General features: G+C 30.5%; 1 protein-coding gene across 1 annotated transcript; it reads right to left on the reverse strand.

The window, feature by feature from the left end:
* Nucleotides 1-447: 447 nt before the first annotated feature.
* On the reverse strand, nt 448-5,272 carry LOC129290233 (uncharacterized). The gene is made up of 5 exons (XM_054926954.1): nt 4,748-5,272; nt 2,138-2,188; nt 1,379-1,441; nt 1,203-1,271; nt 448-1,094 (listed from the first exon to the last, which is right to left on the reverse strand). The coding sequence occupies exons 1-5, from the start codon at nt 5,069-5,071 to the stop codon at nt 795-797; spliced, it is 807 nt and encodes a 268-aa protein (XP_054782929.1). The 5' UTR covers nt 5,072-5,272; the 3' UTR covers nt 448-794.
* Between the last annotated feature and the right edge of the window lie 13,659 nt (nt 5,273-18,931).

The raw sequence follows: 18,931 nt of genomic DNA on the forward strand, positions 1-18,931 counted from the left end.
AAAAAAAAATTCTTCACAATGTGACAAACCAAAATTTAAATTTTTATTAAAAAAAATATTCATATTTAATACCAGATCTTGTCTCAAACAGGATTGCTTCCCATAGAAGAATCCCAAAAGTTTTCAAATCTTCACTACTTTTTGCTAGAAATACAATACAGATGCAAGACCAAGAATAGTTACTGAGTAACCGACAAGTGAAAACCAATTACACTAATCTACATGATGAGAGGTCAACAGCCCAAAATCGCAGCCTACTGTGTCCACAGGTAATACCTTGAAGCCCAAAGGCCCAAAAAGTTTATGCAAGGCCCAAAATTTATCCTAGTCCCAAAAAGTTGCTACATCGTTGCCAATTTTCAATTTTTGTATTCCGAGTGCAATATACAGTAGACTTGGGTTAAAAAAAAAAAAACCGTCGTTGAAGCGGATGTTGGAAAATGAGGAGGCAAAAAGAGAACCAAAACTGTTGAATTATCTAAACATGCGATTTACATTTATGCGTATATAATTCTGTGTCGGACAAGAGGGATCCGAGGTCGCCCATTAGCACAACGCAGGCAGAATCCTGGGAAGGGACGGGGAATAAAAAAGAAAAATAAAGAATTGAAGTTATGGAACAATGATGTTAGCAATCTCTAAGCTACCCACGGTACCTTGCTAAATCGAAACAACATATTTCCTCGTACTAAAAAACTAACTGACGAAAGTGATCAAATACTGCACCTACAAGAGCATTAGCACAACCTACAAGAAATGATCTTGGTCTAACTCCGTGCACGTCAGTTTCTTTATTAGCTTAAGCCATGAGTGGAAAAAATGGGGCTTAGATCCTCGTCCATGGGCAGGTTTAGATCAGGCAGCAAGAAGGAAGCTTCTTGTTTGTCAATCTCCTGAGGCTTGCAAGATTCATCATTTGCTGAAGGCACAGACGGAGCGTTATTGTCAGCAACAACTCGTGGAACACCTGGTGATATTAAATGAGAAGGATGAGACTGTGTGTCCTCAAGCTGAGGTTGGTTGACCATGGCTTTGTCGGATCTCACTGGGGTTGTTGTAGCAGCTTTCAAGTTCTGTCTTGACTCCATGTCAACCTGTTGAAACCAAGATTCGGAAGTAAGTAGATTCTGATACATCTATCAGAAAATCATCAAGTTTCAAGTCACACAGATGGCAATAAAGAACAAGAACAGGAATGTCACCTTCATTTTCTTTAGCCTTTCATTTGTTGCTCTGTGGTTCTCTAGAGTGAGACGCAGGGCTGCCAGTTCCTGTTCAAAAGTCACCACAGTAACAATTAACAAACATGAGATCTAGCTCCAATCAGAAGAATCAAGGACTCAAGAACGATTAGCCAAAAAGCAATCACAGGACATACACTTTTCAGATTTCTCATTTCCTTTAACAGCACACTCTCCTCCTCTTTTAGTTCAGCTAATGTCTGCAAACACAAAGTTTACAACATTAACATATGCAAGCAGGTAGCCAAAACAGCACAAACCATTGCAACATATTAACGGACATGTTAAGGGAGGGTTTCACCTTAAGATTAGGAAAGGCAGTGAAAAAGGCAAATACAAGCTCCCTCACTAGTTCACTAAATATGATGTTATAGTTCAACTAAGCTTTATTCTAATGACTTCTGCTGAGAACCAGCAACAGAACAGGTCAAGCTGCAAAAAATTACTACCTCAGTAGATTTCTCTTAGCAAGACACCAACACATTGAGTCATAAGTTTAACGTAGGCGAGACGGCCACCATTGACAAAGAAGTCTATTCAATTACAAAGTGAGCAGACGATGTAAATTCCATAAATTTGAAGAAATTCACGGCTGGCTCTCAAGATTTGAAATCACTAAGTCACCACTCATCATTTCCTTCTCTTTCCAATATTAGATTTTCCACATTGGTCCATCGTATCAAAGGGAGTTTAAGCAACGCATTCCCAAAAAATCAAAAAGGGAATTTAAGCAACATCATCCTATCCTTGACCCATACTAAACTCATTTTATGTATCCCCCAAAATATCACGTAAGCTGCTTTAAACTCAGCCTCGGGTTCTTGAAAAGTTACTCGCATCAAAGTCTTTGATAACCAGAAGACGAAAACAAAAGCTTCAAAACGTCCACGCTTTACCTTTTTTCTTCTACATTTCTTGGTCGTAGTTGTTTCACTCGGATTAGCAACCTGCAAGGCATTAATTAATTATATCAAAGTGGGCAATATTTATATGCATTTAAAGAATGCGACAACAAATATTAACACATTCGCTTTCAATAAAAATAAGGCACACAATCGTGAATCAGTCCAGAAGATTGAAAACCCGATAGCCAAAAATAATCTGAAGATGATAGGAATGGAAGGGAACACCCTAAGTAGGAGATTGCAATGTGGAATCAACAAATTCTTCACTAAAGGGCCATATAAAAGTGCTAAACTGATCGCAAACAAGAAATAGATAATACTCATCAGATCCTATTTATAGAGTAGAAAGAAAAGAATTTTTTCATCCTATTTATAAGTCACCTCATTCAATTTTCAACACAAATTTCTCCTTTTACCTTCTTTTGAATGTTGAAAATAAAAAATATGTTGCTAAAGCGTGTATATGTTAAAGGCAAAGTTAATAACTTATTAAATTTTAAAACATAATGAGTTTTAAAATTTTCAATTTCCGTGCTTGGAGTTGGTGGGAGTGAACAAAGGAGAATAACTCCACCATTCAAAACGCATCTTTCTGCGTAACACGGTAATTGATGTACTACATTTTTCAGTAATGTACTATATTCAATTCTACCAGTCCATTGTGTTCCTTGCACTGCGATGTAAGTAAAACCCACTAGACTAGCACCGACTCACTCGTCACAAGATTGAAGTCATGTTTTAAAATATACACCTATGACCTGCTCTAGCGGCACCCATTGCTCGTGAATAGTTATTAAAAGCATGATGAGTTAGACAGATCTTAAGAGAAAGAGGATTCTCCGGAGATCATGATGAGTTAGATAGATGCTATCCAAAGAAGAAATCAATATGTGATGCGTGTCTTCCATCCTAATTAAGAGGGTGATTGATAGCGATGCTTTAGATTAGTACACACCAATCACCAAAGAGCCAGCTTAAGTAGCTTCATGCCATCAATTTGGTAACAAAGTGGTGCCCACTTGGGGAACTACCCCAATCAAATGGCTCTTACCGACCATATGCTTGAAATAGAGATAAGAACCCCTTTTTCTCCTTCTTTTTCCCTCTGTACGCTGTGTTTTGGTCTCTAAGGGCCCAAAACAAGGGCAGCTTCATTTCTCTGGGTTAGAGTTAGACCACACCGCACTTCCTTTCAATCCCAGATGGCTAAAGAACATATTTTGATTTCTGACCTGATGGGCCCTACAAAAACATAAACGGGCCAGAATAACAGCCTGTCATTCTAAAGAATTACAGTCTCCCCAATTAAAAACTTTCCCTGTGTTTGACTTTCCGCCCCAAAGCAGCCTCTAAATATTTAACGTTGTCATGTTCCCCACGAAACCCAAGGGTTGCGATCAAGCTGTCATGCAGAGACTACTTCACTGACAGACACTTCACACTTGTCTTTTAGTTTTACTTTCCCGAGTAAAACGACGACGTAGACGGGGAATGAAACGAAAAGGAACCAACATGCGTCCGCAGGTAACTAGCTCCCCATACTGTGCAAGATCACACCGAATCATTGCCCCATCCTTCGTCCTTCCGAAGCATTGCGATTGCGAATGCCCTAAAACTAAGAGTGCACAACCACTACCAACAACACACCCAACTTCACGCAGACCCATTTGCCACGAGAACACGCCACCAAAAAAAAAAAAAAAAGCTCGACGCGTGGTTTTACTCAAACACCCCTCGCCGCGCTTAATGGGAATGAGCGCGTCAGAGTCAGTTAAGTTGGTACGGTGTATGCGACTATCCGAGGGAGTTTCGGTTTGGAAACCTACATGGACGGCTTTTTTGGATTCGACAATTATCGAAGAGACGAAAATGCCCTTCGATAGAAGGGTGTTATCGTCATTTGAGGACCAGGCGTGACACGGCGCGTAAAAGTGGCGAGAAAAGGAGATAAGAGTCATTGAACCGTCTGACTCCATGCGTTGAATGAAAGTCACCCATTTTCTCTGAAATTTTTAATAATGATTTTAATTTAATAGGAACAGAATATTTTTCTCTCTATGTATAATATATATTGAAAGAAAGAAAAGTCAAGCTATGCCTTTAGAAAGGGCATCAGGGTGAATAAATTTTGGGAAAGGGAAAAGATACAACGGCGGCGATGTTGATCGGAGCAGTAAGGTTCCGGCAAGTGAAGTGACTGAGCTGTCACGGGGGATTTTCGAACACGTGGAAGCTGGATTATAAATCCACACCAGAACAATTGAAAATAAAGGAACGGAAAAGGGCAAAAAAAAAATATAAAAACAGAGAGACCAGGTGTGGCTGATGCCCCATTTCCCGGAGGGCACTTGGAGTCACGGCTATCTAGTCGCGGTAAAAACCGCAGTTCATCAAGGGCATTTTCGTCAATTGAGATATAATCTGACAGAACTTACAAACACAGAGTTACCGAGTCGTGCACTCGCCGCTCAATGAAGTCACGCGACACACTAGCCGAATGCATCAGACACGCGGCCGGCTAACGGCCACCAGCGAAAGAGCCTGAGAGCAAATAAAACAAGAAAAGGAAAAAAAAAAAACAGAAGAAGAGAAGCAGCGAACCTTAGATCTTGAGGTTTTCAGGGGTTTCGTCGGTCGGCTGGACCCTTCAGATCCGTCAGCGGCGCCTCCACCGCTGGCAGAGGTGGCACCGCTCCAGGAGAGAGGCGTGGTAGGACTGGCTCTGGTCGGCTCACGTTTCTTGTGGGCGGAGGCACCAACGTGTCTAGGAGCGGACCTAGAACGGCGCTGACGTACGGTCCAGTGAAGTTGAAGACAGGGAGCGGACTTCTTAGGAGGCGGCGGAGCTTGTTGGAGGCGCAGAAGCATGTCGACAACGAGGGAGTCGTCAGACATGGCGACGTTGACCCAACCGTCGTCGCACATGTGAAGAGAAGATCGTAGTGGCGAGGAAGGATAAGAAGAAGGTGATGGAGGAGGAGGAGGAGGAGGAAATTGGCGTGAGGGGAGGCGTGGGGATTGTTGGAATATTGAATAATGAATAGGAAGAGAAAAGAAGGAGGCGTGAGAGAGATTTATGTCAGAGAGAGAGAGAGAGAGAGAGAGAGAGTGGGTTGTGTGTGTGTGTGACAAACCCTTGTCTCGGTGACTCTGTGGATCGATCCTCTTTCTCCTTACTCCCACATATTGGGGTCCACCAGTCTCATACGTGGCTTTTCCAACTGTTTCCTCATCTCGTCTCTGCTTCTCATTCTTTTTTTGCTTTTTTTTTTTCCTTTCTTAATAAAAAAATCAGATGGAAATATATGATAACATAATGACAGTAACTTCATAAAGTTGGTTTATTAAGAAAATTTATTGAGCTATTGGTTGCTTTACTTGCAGGAATGAAAACTGCTCAATTGTGACATTGAAATTCCGTTGTAATTTATCCAAAAAAAAATTCCTTGTAATTTTTAAATCGAATATATTTGTTTGTTTTCCTGAATAAATCGAACATATTTGAGGAATATCAATAATCAATAATAATTATTAAATGATTTGCATGAATTAATTTTATAGTTTTATCAATGAGAGAAAATATGACACAATTTTTATAGTTTTTTTTTTATTCTATCAACCCATGTTTTAAAATACTTGTTTAACCTGATTGTATATTTCAAAATACAAATCCAAAATTTTAAAATAAACCAATTCAACCCCTAATCAATTCAACCGAATATTTTCGATACAATTTTTATAATTTTGTTATCATATCAAAAAGGATGTTCAAATGATATAATTTCATCCAATCATCATTTTTAGGTTTTTTTTTATGAATTATGATAAATCGACGCATTTTTCATCCATAATGAAAAAGCCATATTGGTTTTACAGAAGAGGGCCATAACATAAGGTGTGAATTCCGAGTATTTTTCTCCGTACCTGAACTTTTATAGTTTGCTTGTCATGCAAGGCTCTCTTGATCAAAATTCGAAACTTAAGTGATTTTTGTTCTTTCCTTTTTTCATTTTTTGGCATGGAAACTGGTAAGTAATTTTGGAAATTTGGGTTAATCTATCTGATTAAATCAATAAATTATTAAATCAGTTTCCAGACAGGTTTGATAAAATGTTTTGTTTATTATGAGTTTGATCATAATTCAACAACAATTTTAATCATTGATTCCTATGCAAGTGCCTTGATCAATCCAATGAAGGTTCAATTTTCAGTACCTTATCAATAATTATTAGTTTAATTACTCATTAGAATTACCCTTATTGGCTAACTCATGAGCAATTATTAACAAGAAAAAGGCAATTAGAAGCAATGATTTTTAAAATATATTAATTATTAGCAACGTAATTATTAAATTAAATTATTTATTTATTTTAACTAATAAAAAAATGACATCTCTAAAATTATAAGAATTTGTATTATTTATAAATAATAAATATAAAAGATATAACTTACCGCAACTCACAAATATCATGCTTAACATTAGCTCAGAAATTAAATTTAAATAAATACTAGGGAGAATTACAATTAAATTCCACACAAGAAAATTAATTACTGCAAGATTCATTGACAACTGAATTAAATTATATTGACAGGTGCAGTTTAGTTTAGTTGTCAATGGACCTTATAGTAATTAATTTTTTTTGTTGGACTTCAATATCATTGTCCCTAAATACTACTCCTTCTGTCTTAAATTATAAGATACTTTTAGACAAAATCTCACATATCAATAAACCGCATTGAAAAAAGAAGGAATGAAAATTAATTATAAAGAGAGAAAGGGTAATGTTGAATTTGATACATTTAATAAAACATTAATCTATCCAAAATGTCTTATATTTTGAGACAAAAAAACTCCTTCAAAAGTATTTTATAATATGGAGGGAGTATACACCATAGGAGGACGAGAGTATATACCATAGGAGGACCCAATGGTCCCTCCCCCCCCCCCTCTCTCTCTCTCTCTCTCTCTCTCTCTCTCTCTCTCTCTCTCTCTCTCTCTCTCTCTCACTCTCTCTCTCACACACACACACACACACACACACACACACACACACACACACACACACACACACACACACACACACACACACACACAGACAGAGAGAGAGAGAGTAAAACAAATAAAATGATATCTTAAAACTTAACCTTTTAAACACTTGCATGGTACAATATGAAATTAGACTTTATTATAGTAAAAAAAAAATCTACCATAATAATAGGAGCCAAATTAATTTTTAAACAAGTTACCATGATAAAAAAATTAAACTTAATAAACAAGTTTATTATGATAAAAAATAGCTTACTAAAATATAAAAAAGTCTAACTTATGGATTTCATTTTCAAAACAAGGTTAGAAATCCAAATTTAGTAATAAATTACATACAATATGAAATTAGAGTTTTCATGGACAATTTAGTTTGACACGGCATATCTTTTTTTCACAAATATTCAAACTCATTGATTCAAGTGTCTACCCAAGACAATACACATAATATAGATATTGGTTTTGGTTTGATATACAATGCTTGCAAAGTAGGGAATTAATTCACATAACCCATTTACTATCCTATTAATATTTCCCAAACATTCAAAATCACACCTCACAAATCAAAGCCAACACTTAGGGTGAATAATTTGACCACATGTCAATCATTCTACGCAACACATACCAATTAAGACTTCAACCAAGTACAATTACAATCACCTAACACAATTAAATAAAAATTCTTAATAAAATATCATCTCATCTCCAAAACATGATTTAAATACTTTCGGTATAATCAAATGAGGCTATGGGTGTTGGACACAAATCCCGTGGTTATAGTTAAAATAAACTTAACAAAAGTCAAGTGTCAACATGTTTTAATTAAACAAAATGGATCTTAAGTTGGCAAATGTACATTAATTAAAAAAATGAGGCATAACTAAAATAATTGATGTTCCATACACCAAGTCTAAGCCTTGGGTGATTCTCTAGCTAGATCTATTCCAGTAAAATATTAATTATGAAAAATAAGATATAAATGTCATAATAACTAATACTAAAATGCTATAATGTATGCAATACAACTAATCACACAATTGTAAAATAGGCATACAAAATATATTTTTGAACAATTGTAACCAAACTAATTGAATATGAAAATGCATAGCTGACACTTTAACTTCTCCTTACTCCAAGTGTCGCAGCTACCTAACCTGGCAAAATATAAGTTAATATAGGCTACAAGCCACTCTTTGATCAAATAAAGGTGTAAAATGTGGTCTTGAATAAATCTGAACAAGAAATCCCTAACACCATTTTAAACCCGACATGTCATGCTAATAATATTTTCCAATAATAAAAATATCCAAACAATTAACATGCTTCCAAATATATTATTTTATATTGAATATATTCATGTACAAAAGTTAATCCCACTTGGCGAATACAAATGTTTTCCAATCACATAGTATTCATTTTCAACCACATAATTTTTCAAACATGATTATTTTCAATACATAATCAATTTCAAAACACACACCACAGTATGGTGATAGAAGGGTTACCTTGTGATTTGAATAATAAATTCTCCTTTACAACACTTCTTTGATCCAACTCTTTGCAAACACAATCTACATAATTTTTTTCACATTTCATAACATCAATTTTAAGATTGAAATTAATAAACAATTCTAATTATAGAGTTGGAGAGCCTAGTTCCCTAAATCCACTATTCGCACTAATTCAAGGTTAGTATGTTTAAATAACATTCCCACACTTTTTCTAATATCATCAAACACCAACAAGCTATAATTATCCTCCCAACCTTTTTTAATATTAAAATTTCACCCTTTTTTATTCCTCTAAACAAAAATACTCAAAAATCAAAACTTTAGTTTTAAGCCTTAAATCATCATTCTAAAACCTTACAAGCATTCCTCTAACTCAAATAAACCTCAATTTATTACAAAATCACTTTAAAAATTTAAATCTGAGAAAAATCTTGCCCACATAAGTACAGTATTTACATCACAAGCCTCAAATTCTAAATTTTCTACACTTAGTAATTTATCCAAAATATTCATTTTATAGATTCCAATCTCAACTAACAAATTAAATTGATTAATCCTTAATATAACCTCCAATAAGCATAACCAATCTATTAAATTTGAAATAAACCATCACCATATTCATAAATAATCATCTTCTCAATTAAAACCTAATTTTAACTCATCAAATCAATTATTTGAACAAATCTAAATCATACAAACTATCGTTCCTATATTATTAGCTCTATTAAGCTCTAAATAGTTAATAAAAACACCCAAAAAAAATCAAAATCTAACAAAATCGTAGATTTTTATACTGTCAAGAATTAAAAAAATAAAATGAGAAATATGCTAAGAAAATATTTCACAAATTTACCTGGTTTTAAAAAGTCTCAAATCATACTTAAAGTATCATATAATGAAACCCACCCTTGAAAATCTCTAGAATTGATAACTGGGTTGGGTCAGGTTTATTTAGATCAATCTTAAAGTATCGTATCTTTTAAAAAAAAAACTCATATAATTAAATTTAATTCTAATTATTTCAGGCTAGCCTAAATTATATGATCCAATTTTAATTTTTTTTCAAGTGGATTCAGACTGACTTGTTGAATTATACTTGACTAATACATATCTTGCCCTAGACGACCGCAACGCGCACTATGCTCTTCTCTGCGTCGCCGAGATTGAAATAAGCGTTGAGGGTAGATGATGGAGTGAAACTTGAATTCGGTGGAGGGACTTTGAAAATCCCACAGGTAGCCCGTGGTCACAAGGCAATGGTTAGTTGCCTGCGGCCACTGGCCAATTATACAAATTCAATACGATATATTTTTATTTTTTTCTTCTTTCTCTCTCCCAAATTTCTATTCATTTTTTTTTTCAATTTTGCTTTTCCCGTTCTTCTTCTTCTTCTTCTCTGTTGTTTCGTTAACATTTTTTTATTACTTATATTCTTAATTTCTTTTTATTCCACTTACTTCTAAAAAATTAGTATCGTGATATTATAATTTTTTTAAATTATTTTTTATAATTTCTATAATTTTTCAAGACTCTCATAAAATTTCAAGGACTAAACATTTAACTTCTATTTTTTAAAATATTATTTTAATAATATTTATATAATTAGAAGCATTCAAGTGTAAAATTAATTTATATAATTTAACTTAATCCCTTTTAACCTTGTTAATTCTCTTTTTTCAAAAAAAAAAGTACTGAAATTAAGATTAGCTTAAATAATTACATGATGATTTCTAATTATCATAGAATAATTCTCTCATAGCATTACTTAACTTCTAAAAATAAAAATTGTGATATTATACTAAGGGTCATTTTTGCCCAATAACTTCATTTAAAAAGTCACTGAGCATCTTAAACTCAACTAGATGTCAATTTGATCTTTCAATTAAAGATTCAATCTCTTATCACCTAATGTCTATTTGTTATCAATGATCTTACAATTTTTAATACTTTTTATTGGGTTAAGGGTTATTTTTATTTTTCAACTTTTACCTGAACGGCCAATAGACACCCTCAACTCAAATATTTTATAATAAAAAATATTAAAAAAACATAATATAAGGCTTACTAACTGTGAAATGATAATCTTCAACGTTAAATGATAGAGTTGGCCTATAATTAAATTTAGAGTGCTTAATGACCTTTTAAGTAAAGTTAAAAAAATAAAAATGACACCTAACCAAAAAAAAAAGCTTCCAAAATGGCTTCGTGCCTATTTGGATAATGTCCAAAATTAATTTTAGAAATCAAAATTATGATTTTATAAAAATATATCCAAACATCCATATTATATGTTAAAATTAATTGTAAATCCAAAATCATGTTTTTTTAAAAACATTCAAATACCCATTATACATCCTAAAACTAATTATGAACTAAAAACCAAGGTTTGAATATTTTTAAGAAAAATATGATTTTAAGTTTATAATCGATTTTAGCATGTATAATGAGTGTTTAAATTTTTTTAAACATGTTTTTTAATTCATAATTGATTTTAACATATAACATGGGTGTTTGTTTGTTTGATTATATTCTTACAAAATCATAATTTTACCTTATTTTTAATTCTGATTAAAATTAATCTTATTAATAAATTTTATAAATCAATTATATACAACTTAACATAATCAATCATATTTCAAATAAATCATACTAATTAATTTTTTATAATTAATTATATCCATATGAAATCCAAACACGCCCTTCAACTTTCATATGAACTCTAGCAAAGACCCTTATTAAAAAAAAAATTAAAGGCTTCTAGTTATAATTATCAATAAAATTAAAGAATTTTTATAAAAAATTAAATGATCACTTTTAATTATATTTTTAAAAAAATTAATAAATATATAGATTGAATGATTTATCAAGTTTTTTGTGAAATAAATATTTAAATTTTTGATGGCTCACCTTTTGATTCTATAAACCTTTTATCTGCTATGACTTAATTGTCTCTTTACATGTTTTTATCATGACCTTTTATTAAAAAAAAGAACACTAGCAGAGACTTGGCTTCCGCGCAGACGCACTGGGCTCTCTCTCTCTCTCTCTCTCTCTCTCACATTTGTCCTGTCTCAAACAACAACACAAAGTATGAATTAACTTCAATTTATTTAAAAAAAAAGTTTAGTTTCCGAAACTCACTAAAGCTTGGGCAAATCTTAAAGCTCAGAATATTTAAATAAGTAGCCATAGATTATTTAATATTAATCCTAATATTAGTTTCCGAATTTAAACCTACATTCTTATGAAATATCCATGTCGTATATTTTTTTTAAAATCTGGACCAACCTTGTTAGCAAAAATATCTTTCACTTTTGTTAAAAATAACAGCAAATAATGTATTTTCAAAATTACTCACAAACCCAAAATGCAGGGCTTGCTAATAATATACTCTCTTTATTTTTATATATAAGCAAAATTTTTACATGGCTTCTTGATTTTTATAAGCAAAACAAAAGTTTTTAAAAAATATTGATGATATCTTTCTTTAATTGCCTTTTTCTAAAATTACAGTATTATTACCAATGAGAATGAGTTTAGTAAAATGTAACAGTCTCTCACAACATGACATATTAAGATTCGATTCTCAATTGATAAATATATCCACGTTTAGTATTTGATAACACTTCTAATAAGAAGATGCACATAAATAATAAAAAAATATAAAATCATTAAATTAGAGAAAAATGAAGGATTGATTTCTAACCGTATCTTGAACAGTATCGAGTAATATATTTTGAGGAAAAGGTTGAAGAAGTTGGGAGGGAAAATCAAGAAGTTACGGGAAAAAAAAGTGGGGGAAAGTTAAGGAGTAGCATGTTTGATGCCACCAAATGTAACTTTGGGGTGGATAGTGAAAGAAACACACACACACACACAGACACAAAATATTTTAATATGCTCATGTGTGTGTGTGTGTGTGTTTCTACGTTATGGGAATAAAAGGGGTCCAGGAGTGGGACGGGGGATGTCTCTGGCAGCAAGTTAGGGATCAAGTTAGAATATTTCCTGGAATTCCACATTCAATATAAGCTTTTAATATATATCTTCTACAGTTTTTTAAAATGGATTAATAATTATGATTGCATTCACCCATTTATCAACATTGTTACGTTTCTTTCTTTCTTTCTTTTTTTTTTCCCTTTTACTCCAAAAAGGAGTATCTTTCGTAGATCTAAGATAGTCTGCAACCAAATAACACTAATTTTATGTGTTGCTACCGTTTGACTTATATTTCTTTAGTTCTTCATTTGTTAACTTTGTTCACTTAAACATTAACATGGGGGCATTTTTAATTTAATAAAGCTATGACAAAATTATAATCCATTCTTTCAATATTACAAGACACTTTTAATTTAATTTCATTATCAATAAATTGATTACTTATCTTTAAAATTATCTATTTCATGATAGAGCATCTCAATTAAAGAACCTTATCAATTATGCCTCTAATTAAAATTATTTTTTTAAAAAAATTATTATTTACATATTGAAAAATCTAAAATATATTATATCTTTACGACAATATTTACAAAAAAAGTGCCTGACCCAAAAAGAGAGAGAGAGGGTACTTCGCCTATCTTATCACTGAGAATGCTCATCATTATGCTGAGATATAAGCCATTTACATTTAGTTTGAACAATTTGGATTCAAAATTTTTTATCTATAATTTTTTTTAATGATAGCGTTTTGGGAAAATTACAGAGATGATCTGATACTGCTAACATTTATTAAAAAAGATCATAAAAATTAAAATTAGGTTGATGGATCAAGATAAGTATAGCTTTTTTAAAAAAATATAATGATTTACTTATAACTCGGTCTTTATTTTTTAATTTTTTAAAAATTTTTTTATCAAATAAGAAGGATAAAAAATGCTCATATATTATTTTAAAATATTCTTTTCTTATTCATTAATGTAAGATATAAGCTAACATGAAAAAAAATTAATAAAGATTAAGGGACTAATTGGTAAGTGATTCAAAAGTTGAGGGATTGAGTCATAAACGAATTATAGTTGAAGGATTGAGTTACAGTGAGTCATAGTTGAGAGACTGAATTACAAGTGGCTTAAAAGTTGGAAGACTAAAAGATTAATTTTCTCTTTTTTTTAATGATAGTTTTTTGGGAAAATTACAGAGATGATCTGATACTGCTAACATTTATTAAAAAAGATCATAAAAATTAAAATTAGGTTGATGGATCAAGATAAGTATAGCTGACTATGATAACCTTAATATAAAACATGTTAGTAATATCTTAAAATTAACGTGGAGTACTACAAGTTACAAAAATAAAATCTTTTAAAAATAAAGTTGTGCAGATTTCGATTCCACACAAATAAAAACAAAAATATAATATTAAATTTAATTAAGTTAATATGATTTAAAAAATAATAATCAATTTTTAAATAATTAGTTGAATATAATTTTAAAATCATTGCTTTTTTTAAAAAATAAATATAAGTTAAAAATATTTATTTTTTAAAAAAATTATTACATTTTATAACCCTCCTTGTGCATTCAAACTTGTGAGTCTTCAAGACTTTAAAAAAATTATTACATTTTATAACTCTCCTTGTTTATTCAAACTCGTGAATCTTCAAGACACAAGATTTTTCACTTGCTTTAATTTTCAGTATTATTTATTTATTTATTATTATCAGTAATGTAACTATCAAATTTAATTTCAGATGTGGTTAAAGAAAATCTAGGAGATTTGATTAGGAGAAATTTTGTAATTTAAAATTTATATTTTAGTATTTGGTCCTTCTAAAAAATTACTATTTCTAAGATCCTGTATAATAAATATTATTTTCTTCATGTCCATTAACAATAATTTTCCCTAGATTTTTTTTTGGCAATAGTAAACCTAGCTAGTTCTCATTTTGAATAATAATAATAAAAAAAACAACGATGCACTTTCCCTTTTTCTATTAGAGATGCCTGGATGCAAACTTTTAGACCTTTTGTCTTTTTTGCGCTTTCGCAATTACCACTTTTAATTTTTTTTTCTATTTTTCTCTTTTTACATTTACTTGTTGAATTTCAGAAAATGATCTGAAATTTGGCATAAACTCTCCTTTTCAATCGCTGTCGGTCTATTTTTCCCACCTAAATCGCCACCAAACCGAAGCTACCTGATCGTCACCCACTTAACACTAGCGCGCGTGAGGTTTCCTTTTTTATAGCGCGTGAGCATGAAGAGAAACACGAGAAACATCCAAATTTCGGTTCGTTATGGGGCCGTGTGACTGGCATCATCCATGTCCACCACCAGCATGTTCCAACTTCCAAGTGTCCCCATTCATGTTACCGTAAATATTATAGGTTTTTTTTTTTTTAAAAAAAATGTATCCACCGTTTTTTTTTATTTTTTATTTTTACTCTTTTCATTTAAAACTATAGAATACTATTAACTAATTTATGCTTCTTAATAAAATAATACCTAATATTTTTTGATATGATATTTTGAAGAAAAAAAATCTTATACTCCCTTCAATTTTATTTATATGACAAAGAAAGAAGGTTTTTTTTAATCTTATTTATCAATCATATAATTGAATTTTTATTAAAAATTTTATATTTTACTCTCTATTAAATGTTGATGAGAAAAAGTATATTATTAAAGTAGGTGTATTTAAAAGAGTAAAGTTAATAATTTATTAAAATTTTAGATAAAGTTAATAAATTTTAAAATATTAATTCTTTCAAAATATATTAAAAATAACTTATAAATAAGTAATTTAAAATAAACTATAAGGTTAGCATTTTTTAAAAAAACACATAAGGAATTTAAACCTCGGTCACTATTGAAATCCACCCATCTTTTTTATCCACATTGTTTAGCCAATAATTCGATTTGATCGTCTATTCCTGCAATCATAGTGCATTGATTTTGTAACAAGTATTCTCCTTCCCAAAACATAATTCAAGTATAGGTTAAAGCGGAGAGTCATTTCTAAACTCTAAACATTAGATATAAGAATGTCAGAGACTCTAATTATTGCAATGTTTTCTTCAACTTTGACCTTGTAATAACCAGGAAATTTTTTTAAAAAAAATGTATGTTATTTTGATGGTAGTTTTATTAATTTTTGGAGGAGAGTTACAAGAGAGAATGGTTGTCTAACGGAGCCTGTGCCAGCTGTACAATTTGCAAGTCTCGGGTTTCAACCTCACGGAGCGAGGGAGACATTTTTACTTCTGCTTTTGTTTGACTAAATTACTATCATGCCCTTCCCCTGTAATTAATTGATTAAATAATCTTAAAAGGTATTTGTTATTTGCAAAGAAAGATAAAAGTCAAAGCTTTCTTTTTTTTTTTTATTTCTCTAAGTTATTTTAGATTAAAGAATTTGGATGGTAAAAAATGCTTGATGAAATGATAATGATATTATTTAAAAATTAAAAATTTAAGAACAAAGCATTATTATTAGAAGATTAGGTAGAAATAAGTTATACACTTGATAATTCTACAGGTAAATAAATAACGTTGCAATTAGCTTACTAATAAATATCTTTTATTGAAATATTACATTCTTAAGTAAATTATTTTTAATAACCATGATAAGTATTAGGTAAATTGTTAATTAAATTACTTTATCCCATAGAAATATGAAATTGGTGGTAAATAATAATTAAGTTATGGCATGTGCATGTATCTTTCCTTATGAATTATATTTTCAAGATTAATAAAATTATTTTGTCTAGCTTTAAAAATTTTAGTTATCAAATAAATGCAAGAATGGATATTATTTATGAAAAATTATTTCAACAAGTATTGAATTAATGCTTAAAATGACTCATGCACTTTTGGTATTAATAATGAAAATTGTATTTCAAAAATGGCTATTTTTCTCACATATTTGAAATGTAATTTTGATATGACTATAAGTAGAATATTGTTGCTAACAACAGTTTCATTAGTTCTTAGCAAACTATAGTTAATAAGTAGCTTGATTATTTTTGTGGACATACTTCTCATGTTTGTTATTCTTGAATCTAACACCTGCATTTATTTTTTGGTGTCAAGCCATGTTTATTTGTTTACTCTCATGGATTGTGTGTCAACATTTATTTTTATAGCTTAAGTTGTGTTTGGTTACTTATTCTCGTGGATCGTGTGTCCGCATTTGTTAGTTTTGTAAAGTTCTCAAAATTTTGAACTTTTAATTGACTTGTGTGTATAAATTTTATTGGTCTTAAATTAGAAAGTATGTCACCACTTTTATTCATATATAAACTAGTTGATTCGTTAAGAACTGAAGATAAACTTATTTTACTTTACTCTTACTTAATGGTTCATGATTCAATTACAAGATTAAGTGAGCATGTTACATTGAATTGTTCACTCTTTAGTTTATATAACTGTTGGAGTTAATTCATTTTGATTTTGTAAATTTTACTATTGGGACGTTATTTACTGAAAAGTTATTTTTAATCTTAGATACTATAACTAGTTGATCTATAAGGGGCTCATTGCTAAACTGATCAAAAGATCTTTTGAGAATATCTTCTTTTTGATGTAAATTCAAAATTCTATGTATTATGTTTTTGGAAAAACATATTTTAAGTGCTCAACATTGACTATAATTAGGGTCATGAGCTTTTGTTATGTTGTTTGTCTTCTGTAGAGGAGTATAGCTCCATATTTTGATTGTTATTTTGTAAAAATTTTCATTGTAGAGATTTTGAAAAATTCTATTTATAAATGAAGTGTAGCTAAACTTTCTATTAAAAATTTGAATTTGATTTATGTAAAAGGTAAAATTAGATACATGTAATCATAATGATAGCATGTCAGATGTATTAACTCAAAACTTTCCTCAATTAAGGTTTCAAGGATGTATGTTTGTACATATATTTCATATCGATCATTTCTTAGGTGTGATAGACCATTAGTTAACCAGAAAATGACAAAAAAAGAATATTAAAAATTAAAGAAAATGACCAAAAAAAATTTTGGTCATTTTTGATCATTTATTGGTCAACTAACTATTGACTTTTGTCAACGATAGAGGTCAAATTATAATATTTTTAAAAATTAAAAGAGAACATTGCACTAAAAATAAGTTTAGAATTTCAAATGCTTCTATACCTATAGGTTAGGAACCAATTTTTCCATTTAACCCTTCAATTATTATAAATATTATAATCTTAAGCAACTAAATAATGTGTTTTAAGATATTTAAGATGTTTTGCAAATTTTGTAGTGGAAAAATTTCATTAAGAACCCTTTGACCCAACTTAATTTTAGTCAAAGCTTCTAAAATTTTAAAATTTTATAGCATATGAGAGATTGAAATGGAATTAAAGAGCTAACTAAAAGGAGCTCATTATCCTTGGTGAAATGAACAACCGATATATGAAAAATGAACAAGTGCTGTGTGAAAAACGAACAATTGACATAGGTAAAATTAATAACTTTCATTAACAACATAATACCACTATAAATATAAACAAGTAAAGCTAGGTGCATAAATAATTCATGTAATAAAACAAACAAATGATGTGTGAAAAATAAACAACTGACATAAATGAAATGAGAGCTATAATTTTATAGTGGTGTTATGTTGTTAATGAGAGTTGCAAAATTCCACCAACGTTAGTTGTTCATTTTCCCTACACAAGTTGTTCGTGTGCCTAATTTCACTAAAGATAATAAGATCATTTCATTTAACTCTTTAATTTCATTTTAATCCCCAACATGTACATTGATATTTCAAAATTTTAAAGACTTTAACTAAAATTAAGGTTGATGAAGATGTCCTCGTCGAAATTTTCTTTTTTACAATTCAACTTAAATCTAGAAGGTAATTTTCATAAGAATGATTCAAATTGCTTACAAGTGATTGCCCAAATTCATAACTCATTATTTTTCCCTCTAAAGAATGTATTTCAAACTATCTGTAAGTAGAGTTGGAAAAACAGGCAAACTTAACCCTTAAGGGCTTGAGCTCTAAAGCTTGATTTTTCATTTTTAATTTCATTTCTCACGTTTGACACTTATATGAAGGGCTTAGGATTGGGCCTATAAGACTTGTTTTAAAAAATAAAAAATTTAAAAAAAGTAAGCATTATAAATTAATTAAAATATTTTGAAATTAAAAAAATTAAAATACTCAATTTTTTAGAAATTAAACAACATACAATTAAAAGTCTAGTAATAAAATTTAAATCTTGATTAAAAAATAATTCATTTTTTATATATACACAAACATAATAATT

This window comes from Prosopis cineraria, unplaced genomic scaffold (genome assembly GCF_029017545.1).
Source record: "Prosopis cineraria cultivar Desert tree isolate PC_DT_omini unplaced genomic scaffold, ASM2901754v1 PC13, whole genome shotgun sequence".
NCBI classification, from domain to species: domain Eukaryota; kingdom Viridiplantae; phylum Streptophyta; class Magnoliopsida; order Fabales; family Fabaceae; genus Prosopis; species Prosopis cineraria.

Excerpts from the sequence above, each read along its gene's own strand:
- LOC129290233 (XM_054926954.1), bottom strand. The coding sequence starts at position 5,071 with ATGTGCGACGACGGTTGGGTCAACGTCGCCATGTCTGACGACTCCCTC. Across the intron at positions 2,189-4,747 it reads TGAAAACCTCAAGATCTAAG|GTTGCTAATCCGAGTGAAAC; the intron begins GTTCGCTGCTTC and ends AATGCCTTGCAG. Across the intron at positions 1,272-1,378 it reads AAATGAGAAATCTGAAAAGT|GAACTGGCAGCCCTGCGTCT; the intron begins GTATGTCCTGTG and ends ACTTTTGAACAG.